The sequence below is a fragment of the Scyliorhinus canicula genome, chromosome 13 (genome assembly GCF_902713615.1).
Source record: "Scyliorhinus canicula chromosome 13, sScyCan1.1, whole genome shotgun sequence".
NCBI lineage: Eukaryota > Metazoa > Chordata > Chondrichthyes > Carcharhiniformes > Scyliorhinidae > Scyliorhinus > Scyliorhinus canicula.
Window position 1 is genome coordinate 45,959,467 of NC_052158.1, and position 25,293 is coordinate 45,984,759.

The window sequence follows — 25,293 nt, forward strand, 5'->3', positions numbered from 1 at the left end:
GGCCCTGTTGATGCTGACAGGGGTGTGTACAGTACTTTGCTTCCTGAAGTCAATGACCAGCTCTTTAGTTTTGCTGGCATTGAGGGAGAGATTGTTGTCGCTGCACCACTCCACTAGGTTCTCTATCTCCCTCCTGTATTCTGACTCGTTGTTATTCGCGATCCGGCCCACTATGGTCGTCTCAGTTTTGGGTTGTGGGGGCGAAACCCACGCAGACACGGGGAGAATGTGCAAACTCCACACGGACAGTGACCCAGAGCCGGGATCGAACCTGGAACCTCAGCGCTGTGAGACAACTGTGCTAACCATTAGGCCACCGTGCTGCCCTTGACCCACAACTTTTAATAGATTGTGATATGGGGAGCACACGGCCCACTCTACAGGTGTGGTACAGCAGAAATGGAAAAGTATTTTTTTAAAGCAAAACAAAGTTTATTCTATGAACACAAGTTAACCTTTTTAAAACATACGTGAACATCTTAGCAACCATCAATTCAAATACAAACCCCAAAGAATACAACACTAAGTAATCCTTAAGCTTTCCTTTTAACATCCATAAGACTTTAAAAAAACTTTTAACAGAAGCACATCAGGTTTAAATTCACTACTGAGAACAGCTATCCCTCTGAATTTGCCAAATGGTCAAGAGATAGTCTTTACATGGCAGAGAGAGTAACATTACACCTCCTGCGGCTGACTGCAGCTGCAACACTGAAATAAACCCGAAAAAAAAGACACACCCAAGCGTTTCTCAAAGTGAAACTAAAAAACAGAGCCAGAGCTCAGCTCCACCCACACTCTGACATCACTGCAGTAACACGAGCAGACAAACATTGTCCCAAAAACAGTATTTTACCAGATAATCTGTTTTTGTGACATTGATTTCAGGGTTTATATTGACCAGGACATCAGGGATAACTCCCTGCTATACAATCTAGTGTCATGAGAGCTTTTACATTCCCTGAGAGGGCCGACAGGGCCTATTTTAACCCATCTGAAAGATGGTACCTCTGACAGTGCAGTGCTCCCTCAGTACTGCACTGGAGTGTCAGCCTCAGTGCTCAAGTCTCTGGAGTGAGACTTGAACCCACAACTTTCTGACTCAGATGAGAGTGCTAACTAAGCCACAGCTGACACTAAATTATAATATTTGATTCAGTTTCTAAGGGGTTAAGTCCAAAGGCTGTAAACCGGCAGCCTGAAAGTTTGATTTGATTTAAAGTGGTAACTAGTTGGAGCTGCAGGTGTCAGTGTTGTCTTTGTGTCTGGATTCCTGAAGCTGTGATAGGTGATAAAAGTCCCTGGTGTCAGAAGTGAAATTGATGGAGAAAAGTGGGTAGATTCCAGGAGTGAGGAACAACCTACAGACTCGGTACTGATAGAGGATCCCCAAATCTTGTATGCTTTCTTTACCTCTTTATCTGCATGTCCATCTACCTTCAGTGATATGTGAACATGTACTCTAAGGTCCTTCTGTTTATCCACATTCAAGGAGAGGTGTTGGTGCAGTGGGACTGGACCCAGGATAATGCTTTGGGGACCCAGTTTCGAATCCCACCACAGGAGATGGTGGAACTTGAATTCAATTTTTAAAATCTGTAATTTAAAGTTGATTGACGACCATGGAACCATTGCCAAGTGCAGTGTAAACCCATCTGGTTCAAGAATGCCCTTTAGGGAAGAAAATCTGCTTTCTTTTCCTGGTCTGGCCCACATGCGATTCCAGACCGACAGCAATGTGGTTGACTCTTAAGTGCCCTCTGAAATAGTCTAGCCCAACCTAGCAAATGGCCTAGCAAGCCACTCAGTTCAAGGTCAATTAGGAATGGGCAATAAATGCTGGCCCTACCAGCCACACACCTATCCCATGAAATAATTTTTTATAAACTTCTCATGTAGCTAAAAAAAATCCTGTAATGCACCAGGGTTCAAATAGTCGTTTAGTACAGAACTTGAGTATTGCTGAAAGAGAGACATATGCTATCAAAGCACGCAAAATAGATCAACAGCAAAGGGAACAACAACTTACACTGCACGAGAAGTGCGCGCCAACTAATTGGCAAGTGGATTCTGATTGGCAAAGATGTTGCCATGGAGAGTGCTACAAAATTCAAACCTGGCTGAACAATACTGATTGGTCAAATTGCCAAAGGATTGGACAACACTTGCTAAACAGTCCTGAATATGTTAAGAACCACTTTGATAACCAATTTTATCATCAGTCAGGCTCGTGTGTGCCACACATGTCCACACAAAGGCCCCGTCCTTTGCAAAAATGAGCATATCAACGTATTGTGCCTTTTTCAACTAAACAAGCTTGGAGGATAGCCATCCTCTGGTTCATTCTCCATGGCAATGTCTTGACCAGAGTCAATCAGTCTGGTATAAATTTGAAGAAAAGCTGGAGTCAACTGTTCTTCTGCTGCATTCTCCATGGCAACGCCTCTGCCCCGTCCACTTGCCAACCAACTAGCACTCTTCTCTTGGAAAGTGCGGGTGGCATGGTAGCACAGTGGGTAGCACTACTGCTTCACAGCTCCAGGGTCCCAGGTTCTATTCCCGTCTTGGGTCACTATGTGTTTGTGTGTGTGGAGTCTGCACTTTCTCTCTGTGTCTGCATGGGTTTCCTCCGGGTGCTCCGTTTCCTCCCACGGGTCCTGAAAGACGTGCTGTTAGGTGAACTGGACATTCTGAATTCTCCCTTTTTGTACCTGAATAGACGTTGGAATGTGGCAACTCGGGGCTTTTCGTAGTAACGTCAATGCAGTGTTAATGTAAGCCTACTTGTGACAATAAAAATTATTATTATTATTAGTAGTAGAAGATCTGGTTGAGGGGATCTTACTCCATGTGCTTTGCAAACTGCTTCTCATGTTCCAAAGCCATCACCTCTGTAAGTAGTGCGGCCCCACCGAGCGACCCAGCTGGGGGATCGATGCTGGGGTTCGCCCGGAGGTGGCAGCTATTTATCGACTTTTTTGGATAAAATTAAGCTGTCAGCAGAAAGGGGGGGGGTTAAAGAGAAAGAGGAAGGTGTGGGGGGCTGGTTGAGGTGGGAAATAGTTAATGGGAAAGGCGGATTGGGGAATTGTGTGCGCAAGCCATGTTGGCTGGGGTTGGTTGTTGAATGTTATTTGCTTTGATTTTCCCTCTTGAAAGTTGTTAAAATTATATATGCCTCAATAAAATATATTTTTTTTAAAGTTTGGTGCAGAGAGAGGGATCACTCCCCCAGTCACAGAGTCAGTCTCCGAGTCACAGTCACTCCCAGTCAGAGAGTCAGTCTCCGAGTCACAGTCACCCCCAGTCACAGAGTCAGTCTCCAAGTCACAGTCACTCTCCCAAGTCATTACCAAAGCCAGCACGGCATGACACCCAATGTCCTTTACCCCCCTCTCCTTTTGCATCTCGGGAAGTTGTATCAGGTTCTGTTCCCTGAACGACAGTATTTGGGTTTTTATGACAATTTGAAAGTTTTGATGTTTTTATTTTGATCCAATTCAGAAAATGTCATTTGTCAAATTACTTTTGCTACATGGAGTGTTTGAGGTGAATATCATGGATGTCTTTGAAGGGAAATTAGACAGGCTCATGAGAGAGGATATGCTGATAAGGTGAGATGAAGAGGGGTATGAGGAGGCTCATGTGAAGCATCAACACCAGCATGGAGCAATCGGGCTGAATGGCCTGTTTCTGCTCTGTAATTCTATGTGTGTACCTTGGATTTGAACTCTCTACATTTGGATTGTTAAACCAGAACCGTGGCAACTCGGCTGCCATACCTGGAGACACATTTGTTGAAATGTCTTTTTGTGCCTGCTGAAGATCTCGGCTTTTCTCTTGCAGCCCTTTCGATTTTGCCAGATTTCTTATTTCTATTATTTTCTGATTCTCACCCAGTGACTGTCAGGCTACGACTGGCCAGAGCATTGGTCCTGACCGTCACTGAGCGGATTTTATTTGTTTCTAATTACATCTTCCAGTTGATGACATCCAGTTCAAAAGGACAACAATGAATCTCCCATAAAGAACAACGGCTTCCTTACTCTACCAGTTTAAAGTCCAACAGGTTTGTTTTGAATCACTAGCTTTCAGAGCACAGCTCCTTCCTCAGGTGAGCTGTGCTCTGAAAGCTAGTGATTCAAAACAAACCTGTTGGACTTTAACCTGGTGTTGTAAGACCTCTTACTGTGCTCACCCCAGTGCAATGCCGGCATCTCAAATCATTACTCCATCAAGTTTAATCTGATTTTGAACAATGCCCTTTTCATTAGGACTAGAGATCTCTGTATCTTGGTGTTCCCATCTCATGGGGTTTTCTTGCAATGCGCTCATACTTCAACAGAATACTACTTGTTTTTGCTTTTTAATCAACATTGGTTATTGATAAAATATCTTATTAATTTTGAAACTCAATGAAGTCTTATTCAAAGCTTTGAATTAATCTTTTGGAATGATACAATAATTCAGGATTCAAAATGGCTGAAGAAGCCACTACTAGTTTTAGTCTCAAAATAGCTTTCTTGATCTTGTTTAGCGGTACTTGACAGAAACAAACTCCTTTAGTTAAAATATAATTCTAACCGCCCCCAAAACTACCTTCAGAGAGAAGAGGAGCTAGGAGAAAATTTCTCCCTTCCCCGTGCTCCTCTCTCCTGTACATGTGTCGATACCATCACTGCATGTCATCGCTACCTTGGATGTTGTAGATCTTCATCTTCTGATCTGCTGTCAAACACATCCGAGGCTATACATCCCTCACTGATATGATCAGTTTTAAAGCCTCCGAGGATGAAAAATGCTGTTCCCACACTAGAAAATGTCTGTGAAGCTGATGGGGAACTGAGTGCAAACGGTAATATTTAGATTGGACAATGACAAAGTGGGAAGCCACAGTGTACATCGCGATAAATCCCCCTTTTTATTTGAAAGTTATTCCATATAAATAGTTTGCAAAGAAATTATCACACTTTAATTTTTAAAAAATGTTCTTTCTAGTTTGTTAAGATTTTGTCTGTCCCTACACATACAATGCAGTTATAACCTTTAAAGTGTTCAAGTCTTCACAAATTAAGTAACTTCCTTTGTAAACACTTTGGAGCAAGTAGATGTGGTTTGAGAAAGATGATTTGAAGTGGTTTGTGCTCAGACTCTACTATAATTTTCTTTTCGCTCAAAAGGTACTGATTGAAATGTTCACAAAGACAATATCTAGACACTCTTTCTCAATCTGTACATAGCATTGTTCAGTTTTTGTTAATGCTCTGGATACAAACACAACTGGTTGTCCTTGCTGCATGAGGGTTGCCCCAAGTCCTGTTTCACTGGCATCCCACTGCAGGGTGACTTCATCGTTGACACCATAATACCGCAGCACTGACGTTATTGTCACTACTTGTTTGATGTGAGTGAAAGCTGCTTCTTGTTTTGTGCCCCAACATCACTGAACAACCTTTGCAGTGAGCTTTTGTGCAGCTTCACACTCTGATGGCAGACTGCACTTGAACAGTTACTTCCTTTTGAATGTGTTGGTATGTACGGAGAGTCCGAGACTACGAGAATGGTTTGTCACACACCTCACAGGTGAACAGTTTGTCCCATGTGGATCCACTGATAAACTAGAAGCTTCAATGATTGTGAGAACGATTTGTCACATACCTCACAGGTGAACAGTTTCTCCTGCGTGGATCCTCTCATGGACTCGAAGCTTCGATGACTGCGAGAATGATTTGTTACACACCTCACACGTGAAGGGTTTCTCACCTGTGTGAATGTATTTGTGGCAGCGGAGGTTCGATGAATCAGAGAATGATTTGCCACACACCTCACAAGTGAATGGTTTCTCCCCTGTGTGGATCCTCTGATGGATCTTGAGCTTTGATAACTGCGTGAAAGATTTCTCACACACCTCACACTTGAACGGTCTCTCCCCAGTGTGAATGCGTTTGTGTGTGTAGAGGCTCGATGAAAATGAGAATGATTTGTCACAAACCTTGCATGTGAATGGTTTCTCCCCAGAGTGAATACGTTGGTGTTCACTAAGTCTTGTTGAATCTAAGAATGATTTGTTGCAAATCTGGCATGTGAACGGTTTCTCCCCTGTGTGGATCCTCTGATGCTCCAGGAGATGCGATGACCGCATGAAAGATTTGTCACACACCTCACACTTGAACCGTCTCTCCCCAGTGTGAATACGTTCGTGTGTGCGGAGGTTTGATGAATCAGAAAATGACTTGTCACATACCACACACGTGAACGGTTTCTCCCCAGTATGAATATTTTGGTGTATACGGAGATGTGATAACTGCGTGAATGATTTTGTACACACCTCACATGAGAATGGCTTCTCTCCTGTGTGAATCGTCTGATGTCTTAGGAGACTCCAAGATGTCACAAAAGTCTTATCACAAAATCCACACTTGAATCGCTTCTCTCCTGTGTGGACGGTCTGGTGCAGCTGGAGGCTACTTAACTGTGTGAAGATTTTATCACACATTCCACACTTGAATTGTTCCTCACCCATGTGACGGCCCTTGAATGAATAGAGGTTGTTACAGATGTTTTACAAAGAGTCATCCAGACTCAAAATGTTAGCTCCCTTCTCTCTCCACAGATGCTGTCAGACCTGCTGAGATTGTGCAGCATTTTCTGTCTTTGTTACAGATGCACCTTGTGTTCTCATGAATTAGTGGAGCCTCCTCACACAACTCACACTTGAACAGCCAATCGCATGTAGGAATGAGTCAACGAGGCTCAATGAATGATTAAAGACTCACCACACTTGGAGCCCACTCACACTTCTTCCCAGTCTCACTCTGATGGATCACCCACAGTCGAACCTTCGGAAAGGTCGGTTCTGATGGAAGATTCCACACCACTGACAGCTTCAGATCTGATGATATATCAGAGCTCCCCTGACCCGAGCAATTTATAGAAGATAATTTAACTGCTAAACCTTCTCTGTGTTGATAAATGCTGTGAGAGGACTGGATGTCTTCCCACAGTTGTGTAGTTGTTCCCTGGGTGACAGTCAGGATCTATCTGCGATGTCTATCCTCTCTGTATTCTCTGGTGTAGTCCAATGCAATACTTCTGTGAAACAGAAAAAGGAAACATGATTTCCTCCAACTTCTCTCCTCCTTTGCTGAAGGGGCTGACTCCTCAGTTAGAGACTGTTCCACAGTGAGTGCCAGTCTGCTATTACCCTGTGTGGGGGATCAGATACAAATCCTTTCTTTTTCCTCACTTGACTGTCACACACCATCCAGGGACACTGGATAGTGGCCAGGAGCAGACAAAGTGGCTACTTTCCTTCCTCTACCCAGACCTCCAGGATAAAATGATCAAATCCAAGCCCAGGCTTTTGGGAAAGGCCGAGGCCTTCAGGTAAAATCTTTAAAGAAGACATTAAAAGACATTTTACTAAATGTGTCTCTTCAGTTGTCCGCAGAGAATCTGCTGCAATGATGAATCTTCCCACCGCCATCGCTCTGGTTCCTCCCAGATAATTACACCTCACCTTCCCATATTCAGCAATGACCCATCAACAAAACTCAGTCTGTAAATCAGAAAGGAAATGCTTCCAATAAACACCCTCAACCACACAGCCAATCAAACAGCTCAGCTCTCTGATTGACAGCCATTTCAGCCAATCAGAGATGGAGGAAAACTTCGCTGTCTCGCCCACAACCACCATGTCCAATCCTTGTTCCTGATTCCTCACAAGCAGTCACTGTGCCACAGAATAGTCCTGCCCAGAAATGGCATGCCAATCACTCTGCACAACCAATCACATAGTGGAGGACGGCCCTCACTGACTCCGTGCCCCGCCCAGTTTTGAGTTGCCGCTTTCGAGACAGTCACCCGGACGGAACTATATTACCCATGGTGCACGTGGCGCCAGAGCCCGCGCTGTGAGAGGGGGGGGGGGGGCGAGAGCTACGCCGCGGTACCTGATGGGAGTTGTAGTTCTGTCGCGCGCCTGATGGGGTTTTTAGTTCTGTCGCGCGCAGCGGCGGTTGGCGCCCAGCGTTCGGGAGTTGGAATGTGAGGAAGCGCGAGCCCGAGCGGCTGAATCGAATTGAAAAGCAGAGATTGACCCTTGGGAGGAACCAGAGCGATGGCGGTGGGAAGCTTCACCATTGCAGCAGATTCTCTGCATACAAGTGAAAAGGAAAAACTGCCACAGTTCAGAGCAGCCCCACTGACTGGACAACACAGAAAGAGTTGCAGGAGGAGGACAGTGTGGACGGGTGCAGAGAGGTTGCTTCTCTCTCTCTGCAGATATTTCCTGACCTGAGCATTTCCAACATTTTTTGAATATCACATTTCCAGTATTTGCCCCATTGGATTCCAAGAACCTTAGGGAAGTGGAGAAAGACTGTGGGCTGATGTGATGGAGTGTTATCATAGAATCATACAGTGCAGAAGGAGGCCATTCAGCCCATCACCTCCACTCTTTGGACTGTGGGAGGAAACAGGAGCATCCGGAGGAAACCCATGCAGACACGGGGATAACGGGCAGACTCCGCACAGTGACCCAAGCTGGCAATAGAATCTGGGTCCCTGGCGCTGTGAAGCAATGGTGCTAATCACTGTGCTAACCTGCCACCCATAACCTACACAAGAGTCATGGGACTGGATCCATCAGGTACCCCGTGACCCTCGAAGAATATGAACTTCGCCGAGGAGGTGGGGCTTCCTTCAATAGGCAAGATTAACCAGGTGTGGTCAGGGCATCCCTTTGGGGACTGGATGTATCGTGAGTATTAAACTGGGGCTTTTTTTCCCTTACACTCCTGTGTGGTTGCTCCTTCAGAACTTAACACTGGCAACAAGGGTAAAATGGAGTTGTAGGCGGAGCTATTTCATTTGCTCAGGAATTTATCTTACCAGCCACAGACGTGCCAAATATCGAGATGCTTGAGGCGTTTGATGCAGGTGCCGATGATTGGTTGCAGTATATAGAGCGGAGGCAATATTTTTTCACATGCGAACACCATTACCGGGGATTAGTGCCAAACTGTCATCCTCTTGACAACTTGCATCTTTGGCATCATCAAGAACCTAACGTACCTGATGCCCCAGACTCATGGTCGTTCGCAGACTTGGTCACCCTACTAGGTGAGCATTTAAACACGAGACCGCCAACATCCAGTGCTACCACTTTAATATGGCTGAACGCACCCAGGGAGACTCCGTGAAGGAGTTCTTGGCCCTCCTCCGGAAGCTTGCAGAATTTTGTGAATATGGGGCCTCACTGTCTAAGATGCTGCAGGTCAGACTTTGTCTGCAGTATCCACAACATGATGATTAGCGGAAATTGCTAGCTGAACCGCAACTGGACCTAAGAAGAGCCATAGAGATAACACTGTCATGGGAAAGTGCAGAGCAGGGTGTGCAAGAATTGCAGGGAATGGAGGTCCTCAGCCTAAGCCATACCAGCCCCGTCTCCCCCACAGTGGAACGCCCCTACAGCCAGGCGATCCCGACCCTGAACGCATGCTCACCGGGAGCTGGATCGGCGACTGAAGGCCCCAGAGGCTGAACGGGATTTTCCCCCTGACCCTGAAGAAACAGATCCAAAAGATTGCAGGACTGCGGTCGAGGTAACCACAGTGAGCAATGTCCGCTGGTCAGTCTGTCAGCCGGCCGTCCCACGAGCCATGCCCACCCTCCCGGCCCCGAATGTTCTTCGAGGACGATCCTGCCAATGTTTGCCAGTGCATCACCACAACAAAGGTGGCGCCAAAATAAATCCCGATCTGTGCAAACGGCCACCCGATCCTGATGTAACTGGATACAGGCTCCGCTGTCTTGGTCCTCAGCAGAGGCATCTTCGATCAAATTCAGTCTGGGGTACAGCTTTTGGCCTTGCAGAACACTTGAGGCCCGGTTGGCCACCTATATCAGGGAACCACTGGCGATTGCTGATATTAGGATGGTCCCCATTGCCTCTGGACAGCAGTTCGGGTGCCTACTTTGGCCATGGTATGGAGCAGAGACCTCCGTTTGCTGAGACTGGCTGCAACGCCTCTGCATCGATTGGCAGCAAGTATTCCAGATGTGCTTGGAGGGCCAGAATGCCATACTCGCAAAATACCCTGAAGTTTTCCAGAAGGGTTTAGGTACCATCCGCGAAGTCACGACGAGAATTAACGTGGGCTCATTGCCGCAGTTCGGTTCCATACGCACTACGACCCAAAGTGGACGTTGAGCTTGACCGCCTCAAGTCTCTCAATTATACGCCCAGTGTAGTTCGCGGATTGGATGGCACCGGTCATTCCCATGCTGAAGCCCGATTATAAAATGAACCAGAACTGGTTTTCCAAGTTAGACCGTTATCCTGTGCTGAGGATCGAGGACCTCTACACTAAGCTCAGTGGAGGGCATTCATTCACAAAGCTCGATATGAGCTATGCATACTTCCAGCTGGTATTGGAGCCAGGACCTCAAAATAAGTGACGGTCAACACCCACCTTTCAGGGCGTCATTGGCCTGCTTCATATTTAGATTCCAAGCATTATCGTTCTGCAGACTTCTGGTGGCGGCATGTCGGAGGAAGTTGCACCTGAATGGCTCCTGCTTGATTTTTTAGAGTTTAATGCCTGGTCCCAGGGGCAATATTTTGAATGGAATAAAGAAGGAGGAAGATGTTGAAAAACCAGATGAAAACCGCAGTGAAGAAGGGAAAGAGTGAGGGTTCGTCGTCGAGTGACAGCGCAAGCCTGGGAGCTGGCAAGATGTCAGAGGCTGGGTCGCTGGGTGGGGCCGCACTGCTTACAACAGAAAAGATGACCGAGGTGATGGCTTTGGAAAGGGAAAAGCATTTCGCAAAGTACATGGAGGAAGATGATGGCAGCATTGAAGTTGTTGATGGAAGAGGCTGATTATGGCTGTGTCGAAGGCATCGAGCGAGGTGAAAGAGCAGGGTGAGAGAATGTAGGGAATCATCAGAGAATTTACAGTGCAGAAGGAGGCCATTCAGCCTATCGAGTCTGCACCGGCTCTTTGGAAAGAGCACCCCACTCAAGCCCACGCCTCAACCCCATCCCCGTAACCCAGTAACCCCACCTAAACATTTTGTATGCTTAGGGGCAAATTAACATGGCCAATCCACCTAACCTGCACATCTTTGGACCATGAGAGGAAACCGGAGCACACGGAGGAAACCCACGCAGACACGGAGAGAACGTGCAGACTGTGACCCAAGCCGGGAATCAAACCTGGGACCCTGAAGCTGTGAAGCAACTGTGCTAACTACTGTGCCGCCTATGGAGGAATGGAGCAGAATGGAGGAAGCCATGTCGCAGCACAGTATTGGGGAAGGAGCTAGAGAGAGTGGTTGAGGCCAACAAGGGCTGCAAGCTAAATTGGAGGGTCTGGAAAATAGATCGAGGCGAAAAAATTTGAGGATAGTGAGCGTGCCCGAGGCGGTGGAGGTCCCAAGGTCGACTGAGTACTTTGCCAAGATGTTGGTGGAGTTGGTGAGGGAGGGAGAGGATGCTCCTGGTACGAATTGGACCGGCTCATCGGTCGTTGAGGGCTAAGCCAAAGACGATGAGCTGCCAAGAGCAGTGATTATTTGGTTCCACGGATACCATGTGAAGGAGAAATGTGTATGGCCCTAATTGGGATGATGCAGGGTTCGTGAGGAAGGTATGTGGGGCCATTCCGGACTTGAATTTGCACGAGCTGATAGTGGGTGAAAACTGGAACTTTGTGCAGGAGCCAAGGCTGGACAGGTCGCAGCCACACTCTCTTGCCTAGTCTGGAGGGGGGGGGGGGGGGGGGGGGGGGGGTTGAAGGTGTTGACTGGGCTTATGGAGGAATTGGGGGGAGTGGACCCGTGGAGGTTCTTGCACCCGAGGGAGCAGGATAATTTGTTTTTCTCTTTGGTCCACAAGGTTTATTCGAGGATAAATGTTTTTGTAGTAGGGAAGGCGCTGTTAGCTGGGGTTAAGGGATCAGAGTTTTCAGCGTTAGCAATTTCGGATCATTCACCACATTGGGTGGACATAGGTTTGGAGAAGGGGGCAGGTCAGAGGCCGGGTTGGAGATTGGACATGGGGTTGTTGGGGGAGCCAATGTTTTTGTGAAAAGATCGGGAAGGTAATTAAGGAGTACATGGGTTTTGATTGCACAGGGGGGGTATCGCAGGGAGGCTCTGAAGGCGGTGGTGAGGGGGTAGCCCAAGATGGATAAAGAGAAGAGGGTGGAGCGGCAAAAGTTGATAAATGAGATGTTGGAGATAGGAGGTAGAAGGTGGATGCAGATCCAGCACTTTTAGATAGAAGGAGGGCGCTACAGGCTAGTTTTAATCGGTTGTCCACAGGGAAGGCGGTGCCCCAATTGAGTCAGGCGAGGGGAGCAGTTTATGAGTATGGGGCGCATGCTGGCAGGTCAACTTTGGAGAGAGAAGGCACCAGGAGAAATTGTCCAGATGTGGGATAGGATGGGAAAATTGGTAGTGGCCCCAGACCAGATCAACAGGGTGTTTGAGGAGTTCCTTGAAAATTGAAGCCACCAGGGGATGTGGGAATTCCTGAACGGTCTGGAGAACCCAAGGTTGGGGGAGGAGGATAGGGCCATATTGGAGGGGTTGGTAGGGGAACAGGAGATAAAGGAGGCAATTGGGAGGATGCAGTCGGGGAAGGTGGCAGGGCCAGATGGGTTCCCAGTGAAGTATTATCAGAAATTTAAGGACAAGTTGGCGCCACTGATGGTGGGGCTGTTTGAGGAGGCGATAAGGAAGGGGGTGCTGCCACAGACTTTGGGGAAGGCCTCAATTTCCTTGCTGCTGAAGAAGGATATGGATCCAATAGAGTGTGGTCGTACAGGCCTATATCGCTACTGAATTTGGATGCAAAGATATTGGCGAAGGTTCTGGCGGCTAGGTTGGAGGGGTGCCTCCTGCAGTTGATAGGGGAGAACCAGACAGGGTTAATGAAAGGGAGGCAGCTATTCTCGAATATTAGGAGGGTGCTAAAATATTAGTTATGACGCCGGCTGAGGGAAGGGAGACAGAGGTGGTGGTTGCGCTGGACGCAGAAGAGGCATTTGATCGAGTAGAGTCAGGGTATTTGATTGGGATCGGGCCGAGGTTTCTGGAGTGGGTACAGTTATATAAGGAACCGAGTACGAGCGTCCACACCCTGAAAATGGTTTCTAGGGGCCCTGGTTCCAAACTCACATGTACCACCCCGAGATTACCTTAAAAACCTCCCTCCAATACCTCACCATCTTTAAGCAGGACCAAAACCTGGGTCCCCCGCTGGTAAGGGCGTTTAATGAGGTGAGGGAGCAGGGGGTGCTCTCTCCGACGCTGTTGCAGGCCTTGATCTCCTTAATTTCAAAGAGGGACAAGGATCCGCAGCAGTGTGGGTCCTACAAGCCAATTTCGCTGTTAAATATAGAGGCCAAGTTACTGGCCAAGTCTTGGCCTCAAGGATTGAGGACTGTGTGCCGGGGGTGATAGGGGAGGACCAGATTGGGTTTGCTAAGGCATTTGTCAGCCAACATCAGGCAGCTGTTGAATGCTGTAATGATGACCCCAGAGGGCCGAAGTGTGGAGGTGGTGGTCGCCATGAATGCGGAGAAGGCCTGCGACTGAGTGAAGTGGGACTATTTGTGGGAGGTGCTGGGGCGGTTAGGGCAGGGGTTTTTGTTTGTTGAGTCTGGCTGTTGTACCGGGCTCCAGTAGCGAGTCTGTGAACGAACCGGTTGAGTTCAGAATAATTCAGGCTGCATAGGTGGACGAGGCAGGGATGTCCACTCTCCCCATTGCTCTTTGCCTTGGCTATAAAGCCATTGGTAATAGCTCTGAGAGCGTCAGGGATTGTACGGGGGGGGGGGGGGGGGGGGGCACTTGCTGCTTTATATTTCAAACACGTTGGAAGGTATTGGGAGGAAGTCTTTTGGATGAATTCGGCAGTTTCTCGGGGTAAAATTGAATATGGGGAAGAGCGAGGTTTTTCCGATTCAAACAAGGGGGCAGGAGAGGAGGCTGAGGGAGTTGCCGTTTAGAGCGGTGGGGGGAACTTTCGATATCTCGATATTCAGGTGGCGCGGAAGCTGGGAACAGCTGCACAAGCTGAATTTGGCTCAGTTGATGGAACAGATGAAATGGGATTTTAGGTGGAATGTGCTCCTGTCGCTGGCGGGAGTGGTGCATTCGTTGAAGATGACGGTTCTCCTGAGGTTCTTGTTTGTGTTTCAGAATCTCCCGATCTTCATTCCAAAGGCTTTTTCAGGAGGGTGAATGCGCTGATTTCAGGGTTGTTTGGGCGGGTAAAGAAGGCGTTCCTGGAGCGGGGACGGGGGGGGGGGGGGGGGGGGCGCAGGTTAGCGCTTCAGAATTAAATGACCACTACTGGGCAGCGAATATAGCAATGGTGAGGACGTGGGTAGTGGGGGAGGGGTCTGTCTGGGAGCAGATGGAGGCTGCCTCTTGTAAGGACGCGGGTTTGGAGGCATTGTTGATGGCGCCTTTGCCATTCTCGCCGGCTAGGTACCCCACAACCCCGGTGGTGGTGATGGCCCTGAGGGTGTGGGAACAGTGGCGGAAGCACCTGAGACTGGAGGGGGCCTCGGTTTGGGCACCGATCTGTGGGAATCCCCAGTTTGTCTTGGGGCGGGGGAGGGTGCTGGATAGGGGGTTTCGGGTTGCCAACGGGCAGGATTAAGTGGTTTGGGGATCTGTTCGTTGGGGGCAGCTTTCCGAGCTTGGTGGGGTTGGTGGAGGTGTTTGAGTTGCCGACCGGGAATGGGTTCTGGTATTTGCAGGTGAGGGATTTTATCCGGAAGCAGGTACCGTCCTTTCCTCACCTGCCACCCAAGGGGCTGCAGGGACAAGGTGGTGTCAAGAACAGTGGTAGGGGAGGGTAAAGTGTCAGAAATTTACAAGGAGCTGATGGATTGCGAGGGAGCCCCGATAGAGGTAGTGAAACGCAAGTGGGAGGAAGAGTTGGGTAGAGAGTTCGAGACTGGGCTGTGAGAGGAGGCTGTGAGGAGGGTGAATGCATCTCGTTGTGTGCTAGGCTTAACCTTATTCAGTTCAAGGTGGTCCACAGGCCACACATGACGGTGGCCAGGATGAGCAATTTTTTTGAAGGGGTGAAGATAGGTGTGGCCGTTGTGTGGTTGGGCCCACAAATCATGTCCATATGTTTTAGGCTTGTCCGAAACTTGGGGGATTCTGGCAGGGGTTTGCCGATGTTATGTCGGAGGTCCTCAAGGTCCCGAGTCCAGAAGTGGCGATCTTTGAAGTGTCAGAAAACCCTGGAGTCCAGGGGCAGAGAGAGGCAACGTTTTGTCCCGAGTCCAGAAGTGGTAGCCCAGTGACGGATATTATTAGAATGGAGGGACTAGTGGCCCCCGAAACCTGGGTGTGGGTGGGTGACCTGGCTGTTTCTCAGGCTGGAAAAAATAAAGTTCGCCTTGAGAAATTGCAGGAATTTGCCTGGAGATGGCAGCCGTTCATTGACTTCTTTGAGAGCAGTTAAGGTGTCAGCAGAGGTGGTTGGGGGGGGGGGGGGGGGGCGGGAGGGATGGATGTGGATAAAATGGAGGGGGGGGGGGCGGTGGTGCAGGTATTTAGTTGATTTGTTTATTTGCATTGTGATTGTGTTTGATGTGTACATATGTAAATGCCTCAATAAAATATTTTTCAAAATTAGAAGCTTTTGCTATCCTTTTTTATATTTTGCGCTAGTTTTATTTCATAATTTACCGTTGCACTTGTTAAAGATTTTTTAGTAACCCTTTGTTGATCTTTAAAAGTTGGGATTGGTTTATTGTTACAATGGTTTATTGGTTTAAGATACAGTGAAAAGTATTGTTCTGCGTGCAGCTCAAACAGATCATTCCGTACATTAAAAGAAAATACATAATAGGGCAAACATAAAATACACAATAAAAATACATAGACACAGGCATCGGGTGACGCATACAGCATACAGGGGTCAGTACAGAAGATATGTGAAGAGATCAGATCAGTCCATCAGTGCATGAGAGGGTCATTTAGGAGTCGGGAAGAAGCTCTTTTTGAATCTGTTAGTGCGTGTCCTCAGACCTTTGTATCTCCTGCCCGATGGAAGAAGTTGGAAGAGTGAGTAAGCCAGGTGGGAGTGGTCTTTGATTATGCTGCCCACTTTCCCAAGGCAGCGGGAGGTGGCGACAGAGTCAATGGATGGGAGGCGGGTTCGTGTTATGGACTGTGTGGTGTTCACGACTCGCTCGTTTCCTCCAGTCGCGGGCCGAGCAGCCAGATAGGATGCTTTCTATGGTGCACCTGTAAAAGTTGGTCAGAGTCAACGTGGAATCCCAATCTTCCAGCTTGCCACTGGCCTTTGCAATATGGTATGCCTTAGTTTTTGTCTTTATGTTATCTTTAACTTCCTTACTTAGCCATTGATGTTTTTTTTCCCCCCTTACAATCTTTCTTCCTGTGTGGAATATATTTTAGTTGGGAGGAATTGAATGCCTCCTTAAACAACTGCCACTGCTGATCAACTGTCCTACCTTTTAGTCTTCCTGCCCAGTCCACTAGGGCCAAAACTGTCCACATGTCAACGTAATAATTACGTTTGTTCAACTCCAGAATGCAACTGTGGGACTCCAGTTTCTCACCCTCAAACTAAATTTCAAATTCTATCACACTATGATCACTCTTACCTAGAGGATCCGTAACTATGAGGTCATTAATTAATACCTCCTCATTACACAAAATCAAATCCAGAATAGCCTGCTCCCTAGTTGGTTCCAAAACATAATGCTCCAAGAAACAATCTCTGACATATTCAATGAACTCTCCCTCAAGGTTACCCATACTAATTTGATTAATCTAGTCTATGCCAAGGGCAGAACTACAGATTCATCAATCATTACAAGTAACAAGGTAGTTCAACGAGGACATTTTATTTTTAAAAATTCAAACAACACTGGGGTCCATTTTTGGAAGAATAGAATTGAAAAGCAGAGAAGTGATGCTGAACTTGTCTTGAACCTTGATTAGCCCACACTTGGAGAGCTGTGCACAGAGTTACTCCCCAGCTGGCACCCTGAACACAGAGACACTCCAAATGACACCATGAGCACCGAGTCAGTCCCCAGGTTACACCGTGAGCACAATGTCACTCCCCAGCTCAGTCCCTGAGCAAAGAGTCACTACCCAGTATAGATGCTGAGCACAGAGTTACTCTCCAGGTGACACCTCGAGCAGAGAATCACTCCCCAGCTGACATTCTGAACAGTCATTCCCCAGGTGACACCCTGAACACAGAGTTACTCCCCACGTGACACCTTGAACACAGAGTCAGTCCCCAAGTCAGACGAAGTACAGATCACTCTCCAGATCACAGCACAGTGTCACTCCCCAGGTCAGACCCTGAACACAGAATCACTCCCCTGGTCAGTCCCTGAGCAAAGAGTCACTACCCAGTACAGATGCTGAGTTACTCTCCAGGTGACACCCTGTTGTCGAGATGCTCCAGGGATGAGTGTAGGGCCAGGGAGATGGCGTCTGCTGTGGACCAGTTGTGGCGATTTGTAAATTGCAGTGGATCAAGGCATTCTGAGAGTATGGAGTTGATGTGTCTCATGACCGACCTCTCGAAGCACTTCATAATGATAGACGTCAAGGCCATCAGACAGTAGTCATTGAGGCATGTTGCCTGGTTCTTCTTTGGCACCGGTATGATGGTGGTCTTCCTGAAGCAGGTGGAAACCTCGGAATGGAGTAGGGAGAGGTTGAAGATGTCTGCAAATACACCCGCCAGTTGGTCCACACAAGATCTGAGTGCAGGACCAGGGACTCTGTCAGGACTCGATGCTGACCGACGGTTCACTTTCAAGAAGGCCGATCTGACTTTGGAAGCCGTGATGTTAACTATGTGCGTGCCTGAGACTGCTGGGGCAGTTGACAATGGTTTGTTGGTTTCCAACTCGAAACGAGCATAGAATGCATTGAGTTCATCGGGGAGGAGTGCGCTGCTGCCGGAGATTTTACTTTGCTTTGTAGCCCATTATGTTATTTGAAGTCCTTGCCACAACTGAAAAGAGACCGTGTCATTAGTCCATGACTCTAGCTTAGTCTGGTATTGTCTCTTGGCATCCCTGATAACTTTGTGGGGGTTGTACCTGGATTTCTTGTATAGGTCAGATTCGCTTCAGACCTGGCCTTCAGTAGAGAGGGAATCTCCCGATTAAACCATGATTTCCGGTTGGGGAATGTACATACTACCTTATTTGAAACGCAATCTTCTACACACTTGCTGATGAAGTCTGCGACGGTGGTGGCAGACTCGTTGAGGTTGGTCGCTGAGTTCTTTATTATGAACCCGTCCACTGACTCCAAGAAGTCGCGTAGGAGCTCTTCTGTTGCTTCGAACTAGCACTGCACGACCTTAACCGGATTATCCCGCGTAAGTTTCTGCTTGCATGCCGGGAGAAGGAGCACAGTCTTCTGGTCCGATTTTCCGAAGTGTGGTCGGGGGATGGATCAGTAGGTGCCCTTGGCATTAAACTTGTTTTTGATCGCTTGAACGTTTGCCAAGATTATGCTGGGGAGAGGAGACTTGAAACTGTGTTGTTTTAGTCTCAGCTGCAGACCGCCGCGTTTCTCTCGCTTCCTCGGTCAGCGGCTGATTCTGGGTGGTCCTGGGATCCGATGGGAAAGGTCTGACCTTGTGGAAGGTAAGTGGTTGCATCTGGTTGCGATTTCAGGGTCGCCGGGGGTCATGTTCGTGATATAGTCGGGCCCCGGGATTCCTCGAGGATGGGTCTACATGGAGGAAGTAAAGGGGAAATAGGACGAAGAGTTGGGTTTCGCTTTGATGGAGAGGGGGGTCAGTGTGGAGTGAGGCTCTGCATAGTGTCAATTTTACATCCTCGTGTGCAAGACTGAGTTTGATTCAGTTTATAGTGGTACATAGGGCGTACTTGACCAGGCACGCATGAGTGTGTTCTTCCGGGTGTAGAGGAGAGATGTGCATATTGCTCAAGGGAGCTGGTGAACCACTCATATGTTTTGGGGTCTTGCCCTATGTTGGTTAAGTTCTGGGCTTCCTGCTTCAAAATAATATCGGAGATTTTGGGGAGTTAGAGTGGAGCTGTGCCCAATGGTGGTGATATGTTGCCAGTCACGCTGGCCCAAATACATGAGTGAATGCAAACAGATCCTTTATTGTCCAAGGCCCGCCATATCATGCTATACGGTGGTCAACACCGGAAACTCCCCAGCGAGGTAAAGGCCTTTTTGACCATGATAGCAGAGTTCAGCAGCGAAGACGGCTTTAGAGGGAGAGATCTGTATAACGGGCGCCCAGGCGTATCAATGCTCGCCCTAAGTCTGTGGTCAGGCCTGGATGCGGAGAAAGAGCGGCTGGCTCAGCAGTGCGACAGTTGGCAGGAGCAGCAGAAGCTCCCGCCTGCCAGGCATTTCACCCATGGGAATGGCCAGGTCGGCCTTGGCTTCATGCCGGCTCTGCTGGTTCTTTTCAGGGCTCCATGTTTCTAATTATTGTGCCATTTAAAGTGGCTAGAGGTCCGCAGGATGGTTGTCCACTACTTTGAAGGCGATGATTGAAAAACTGTGATTTTTGTTTCGTATATACGGTATCCCAGAGGTTTTAGTTACCGATAATGCACAACTTTTACCAGCGAGTTTAGTGAAGATAAATGGAGGGTGGCACATCTGCACAGCCCCGTACCACCCAGCTTCGAATGAGCTGGCCAAAAGGGTGGGTGCAAACGTTTAAAAGAGGTTTTGAATCATAGAATCATAGAATTTAAAGTGCAGAAGGTCAATCAGCCCATCGAGTCTGCACTGGCCCTTGGAAAGAGCACCCTACTTAAGCCACATGCCTCCACTCTATCCCCTTTATCCCCATAACTCAGTAACCCCACTTAACCTTTTTGGACACAAAGGACAATTTAGAATGACCAGTCCACCTAACCTGCACATCTTTGGACTGTGGGAGGAAATCCACGCACACACAGGAGAACATGCAGACTTCACACAGACAGTGACCCAAGCCGGGAATCGAACCTGGAACCTTTGAGCTGTGACGCAACAGTGCTAACCACTGTGCTACCCGAAGAAGCATACCTTGGGGTCTCGGCACACGGCTGGCCAGATTGTTATTTTGTTACTGAGACACAGGTGACCAGCTCTACATGAAACTCATCCTGAGGTTCCAGTTTCAAATCAGTCAGCCCGGCACCAGTGCTTACAAGGCTGTTGCTCCCTGGGGTAGCCAACGCAGAAGTCGAGGTCGAGGACTCGGATTCCGCTATGGAGACCCAGGCAAAGGAAGTTTCTGACTTTCTGACGGTGAACAAGCCGGAGGGGAGCTGCCAATAGTTCTTCCCTTCCCGCTCCCGGTGATCAACAAGGAAACGACTTTTGCCGTCCTGATATCCGCCTCCTGATCTGACCCCATGGGTGAAAAAGAGCAGGCGCCATACTTTCTCTTTAGACTTTGGTGGGAAGGGATGTTTTAACCCAGGCATTGTCAAACCCGGGGGGCACGGCCTGTGGGTGGGTCACGGGCAGGTGTCGGGAGGGTCGCGGAGCCGTCCGTTGTGACTCCTGATCGTGCAAATCTGCACGCAACAGCCGCAGCAGCCGGCTGTCAATAACACCAGCTGCAAGTGGCCTTCAAAATGGCCGCGAACATGTAAAAAAATGCAGCCGCACCGCGCATGCTTGCCAGATCATCGGCGTGCATGCCCAAAACTATGCACACCGATGATCGGGCACGTTACGCAGTGCTGCCGCTTTTTTTTTTAAAACGGTCACAACTTTTTGTTTTACAAGTTCGGTGGGGGGGGAAATTAATTTTATTCATTTAGTTTATTCATTTTATTTTTTATTTTTTCATTTATTTTCTTCATTTAAAAACAATTTTTTTTGCAAGTTCGGGGGGTTTTATTTGATAAAATTTTACAGGAAAAAAATTCAGAACTTTGGCTAGATGGAGACTCCATACTTTCCGACACCGGAAGGCTTCACCTTCATCCAACAGGTTCCATTGGAGGAGCGTATAAGAGGGTCAAAATGACCCAAAACCATTTCCTCCATTTTTGTCAGCAGCAAACAAGGTAAGCGAAAATGGTGGGTCGGCAGGTCGGCCGGCGTGGGTCGCGAAGGTCGGCTGGGTTGGGTCTCCACGGTTGGCCGGTTGGTAAAAATGGGTCCCCGGAAAAAAAGTTTCAAGACACTGTTTTAACCCGCACGAGATCTACTGGGATGGACCAATTAGCCTCCTGTGAGCATGTACAATACTAGATTCCGCATTGAGGAGCAGGGCTCATCAGCAAAGTAATGAACTCTGTCATAAAAGCCAGATGTGGAGATGCCAGCGTTGGACTGGGGTGAGCACAGTAAGAAGTCTTACAACACCAGGTTAAAGTCCAACAGGTTTGTTTCAAACACGAGCTTTCGGAGCGCAGCTCCTTCCTCAGGTGAATGGCGAGGTATGTTCCAGAAACATTTATATAGACAAAGTCAGAGATGCTGGACAATGCTTGGAATGCGAGCATTTGCAGGTAATCAAATCATTACAGATCCAGGGAGAGGGATAATCACAGGTTAAAGAGGTGTGAATTGTCTCAAGCCAGAACAGTTGGTGGGATTTTGCAAGTCCAGGCCAGATGGTGGGGGGTGGATGTAATGCGATTATGAATCCAAAATCCCGGTTGAGGCCGCACTCATGCGTGCGGAATTTAGCTATAAGTTTTTGCTCGGCAATTCTGCGTTGTCGCGTGTCTTGTCATCAGCAGTCCCCTGATTTGAGGGTGACGTCTCCTCAGGCTTGTGAATTTCTGCCCTGGGTCTTCATGTGGCTGAACAGAGCTGCAGATCTTTGGACACATGGGATAGAATGTCTTAATGAGACAATGAAATCTGGAGAGCAGGATTGGCTTCCTTTTCTTTCCATTTCTGCCGACGCTTTGCATCATGAATAAGACATTGGGACTCAAAGACTAATACAGTTTGATGGACAAGTTGTCTCCATTCTGAACAATGGGGAACAAGCTCCTCCCACTCATTGAAACATCGTCCCGACAAAGATCAGAAATGCGCATGCGCCCCAATATGCACAATGCACATCCAGTAAAGATGGCGGCCGTTAACCCGAGCTGAACATGAGGAGCTGCAGCTCCGCTCGGTACAAACTGGGTCCCGTAACTTTTCCGAGGATTGCAGCTTACAACAGCTTTACACAACGTTTCCGCCCACCCCCGCGATCTCTCGCTCCCTCCATATTGTTCAACGCCTGTTACCAATTTCGGATCTGAAGAAGATGTCCTTCTATTTCGCCATTACCCACACTGCGCATCAGATGGGATGCATCTGGCATAAAAGCCAGATGGGAGCCAAGGATGTGTAGTTCCAGCTGTGACCTGGAGTGTACTGTGTATATAGTTTACTTCGTAATAAAAAAATGTTTCTTTGTGCCTCTCGTTTTGTACTCCTCAGTGGCTACGAAACTTACCTTCTCGCATTTTTTACCCAGCCTGTTTTCTCAAATAATTTTGCAGAAAAATGGCTGGAATTAAAAAATCTCCGTTGAATTAACATTTCCCCTGAGCGTTTTTTATATTAAACGCACTCGAAGGGCGAAACTGGTCTTCGCCAACATGACTCGATCTCATAGTAAATTGACAGCCCGTTTTACACTCCATCCAACTGTCTTTTTAATTTCCCTCACGGTGCCTGGAAAAATAGGGTCTGGGTGGAGGAAAGAAAGTCGCCACATTGTCTGCCCTGGTCACTATCCAGTATCCCTGCGGGAAACAGAGGGTGTGTGACAGTCAAGTGAGGAAAAACAAAGGACCTGTATCTGATCCCCACACTGGGGAATAGCAGACTGGCACTCACTGTGAACAGTCTCCAACTGAGGAGTCAGTCCTTTCAGCAAAGGAGGAGAGGGAGTTGGAGGAAATCATGTTTCTTTTTTCTGTTTTACAGAAGGATTACACCGAACTACATCAGAGATTAAAGAGAGGATAGACACCGCAGATAGATCCCGATCATCACCCAAGGAACCTCTGCACAACTGTGGCAGCCATCCTGCTCCTTCACAGCATTGTTCAACACAAGAGAAGATTGGGCAGTGACACCATCACCTGGAAATCAGTCGAGTCAGGGGAGCTTTGACATATCAGATCTGAAACTAGTCAGTGGTGTGAAACATTCCATCAGAACCAATCTTTCTGAACGTTCGGCTGTGGGTGATCGGTCAGGGTGAGGCTGGGAAGAAGTGTGATTGGACTCCCAAGTGTGGTGAGAGCTTCAATCATTCATCGAGCCTCATGAACCACTGATTCATTCCAACAGGTAGTAGGCTGTTCAAGTGTGAGGTGTGTTACAATGTCTCCACTGGGGAGAAACCCTTCCCATACAACGTATGAGACAAATTATTCTTAAACCCATTGGCTTCTTGCATGCACTGACATATTTACATGTACGGTATATGACAAATCACTCCGAGTCACCTTCCCTCTGCACACAGCCATACATTCACACAGGAGACAAACCATTCACATGTATGGTATGTAACAAATCATTCATGGACTAATCAGCTCCCTGCGCACACTGGTGAGAAACCATTTGTGTGTGACGTGTGCGACAAATCATTATCATGGTCATCAGACCTCCAGACACCAGCTCATTCACACTACGGCTCACCTGTTCCCCTTACACAGAGTTGTCTGTGCTGTTTCCCCTCCAGTGCTCACACAGGGGAGCTGTCCTTCCAAAGCACTGTCTGTCTCAGCAGTGTCTGTCTCAAACCTCTCCCACCATCAGTCCAATTGTTTAAAGAAGGCCAATTTAACCTTTTAAAAAAAATTTTAGATTACCCAATTATTTTTTCAAATTAAGGGGCAATTTAGCGTGGCCAATCCACATACTCTACACATTTTTGGGTTGTGGGGGCGAAACCCACGCAGACACGGGGAGAATGTGCAAACTCCACACGGACAGTGACCCAGAGCCGGGATCGAACCTGGGACCTCAGCGCCGTGAGGCGGTTGTGCTAACCACTAGGCCACCGTGCTGCCCCCAATTTAACCTTTGACCATTTTGAAACATAGAAAATGGGAGCAGGAGGCCATTTAGCCCTTCAAGCCTGCTTCGCCATTCATTGTAATCATGGCTGATCATCCAACTCAATAGTCTAATTCCGCCTTCTACCCATATCCTGTGATCTACTTCGCCTCAACTGCTATATCTAACTACTTCTTAAAAACATACAATGATTTGGCCTCAACTAATTAATGTGGTAATGAATTCCACTGGCTCGCCACTCTGGGTGAAGAAATTTCTCCTGATTGCCCATCCACTCAACTTGACCAAATCACACTGAAGGATCTCTGCATTATCCTCACAGCTCACCCTCCCAACCAACTTTGTGTCATCTGTAAATTTCATGACGTTTTGTTTCCTCATCCAAATCATTACTATATATTGTGAATAGCTGGGGTCCCAGCACCAATCCCTGCAGTACCCCACAAGTCACTGCCTGATATTTGGAAAAAGACCTGTTAATTCCTACTCTTTGTTTCCTGTCTGCCAACCAATTTCATATCCCTCTCAATACACTACTCCCAATCCAATGCGTTTTAATTTTACACGTTATTCTCTTATGTGGGACTTTGTCGAAAGCCTTCTGAAAGTCCAAATATTCCACATCCACTGGCTCCTCCTCATCAACTCTACTAGTTACATCCTCAAAGAATTCCAGTAGATTCGTCAATCATGATTTCCCTTTCATAAATCCATCCTGACTGTCCAATCCTGTCACTGTTTTCTCGGTGTGCTGCTATAAAATCTTTGATAACGGATTCTAGAATTTTTCCCACTACTGTACTGATATCAGGCTTACTAGTCTGTCATTCCCTATTTTCTCTCTACCTTCTTCTAAATTATGGGGTTACATACCCTCCAATCTGCAGGAACTATAAGAGTCTATAGAATCTTGGAAGATGACCACCAATGCATCCACTATTACGAAAGCCACTTCCTTAAGTATTCTGGGGTGTAGATTATCAGGCCCTGGGGATTTATCAGCCTTCAATCCCATCAATTTCCCCAACACCATTACTCTACTAATATTGATCTCCTTCAGTTCCTCCCTCTCACTAAATCCTGCGTTTTCCAACATTTCTGATATCATATTTGCGCCTCTGTTTCTAATTGTAAAAGACAAATAACATTTGTCTTCACAAATCTTTTTCTCTTCATGTACCTATAGAAATCTTTACAATCCGCTTTTAGTTCCTGCA

General features: G+C 47.6%; 3 protein-coding genes across 3 annotated transcripts in view; 1 reads left to right on the forward strand and 2 right to left on the reverse strand.

Moving 5' to 3' along the window:
- LOC119975587 overlaps positions 1 to 25,293 on the reverse strand; it is a 639,245-nt gene that overhangs the window by 435,755 nt on the left and 178,197 nt on the right. The gene's annotated exons all lie outside the window — the stretch shown is intronic.
- Positions 1 to 25,293, forward strand: part of LOC119976646 (zinc finger protein 2-like) — a 482,048-nt gene that overhangs the window by 61,456 nt on the left and 395,299 nt on the right. The window lies entirely within an intron of this gene.
- LOC119975589 (zinc finger protein 91-like) overlaps positions 4,903 to 25,293 on the reverse strand; it is a 125,568-nt gene continuing 105,177 nt past the window's right edge. Inside the window, exons 5-6 of the mRNA XM_038815375.1 lie at positions 6,777 to 6,914; positions 4,903 to 6,562 (exon numbers count right to left, since the gene is read on the reverse strand). Of these exons, the coding sequence (XP_038671303.1) occupies positions 5,660 to 6,562; positions 6,777 to 6,914 (1,041 nt within the window). The 3' untranslated portion in view covers positions 4,903 to 5,659. The remainder of the gene's footprint in view (positions 6,563 to 6,776; positions 6,915 to 25,293) is intronic.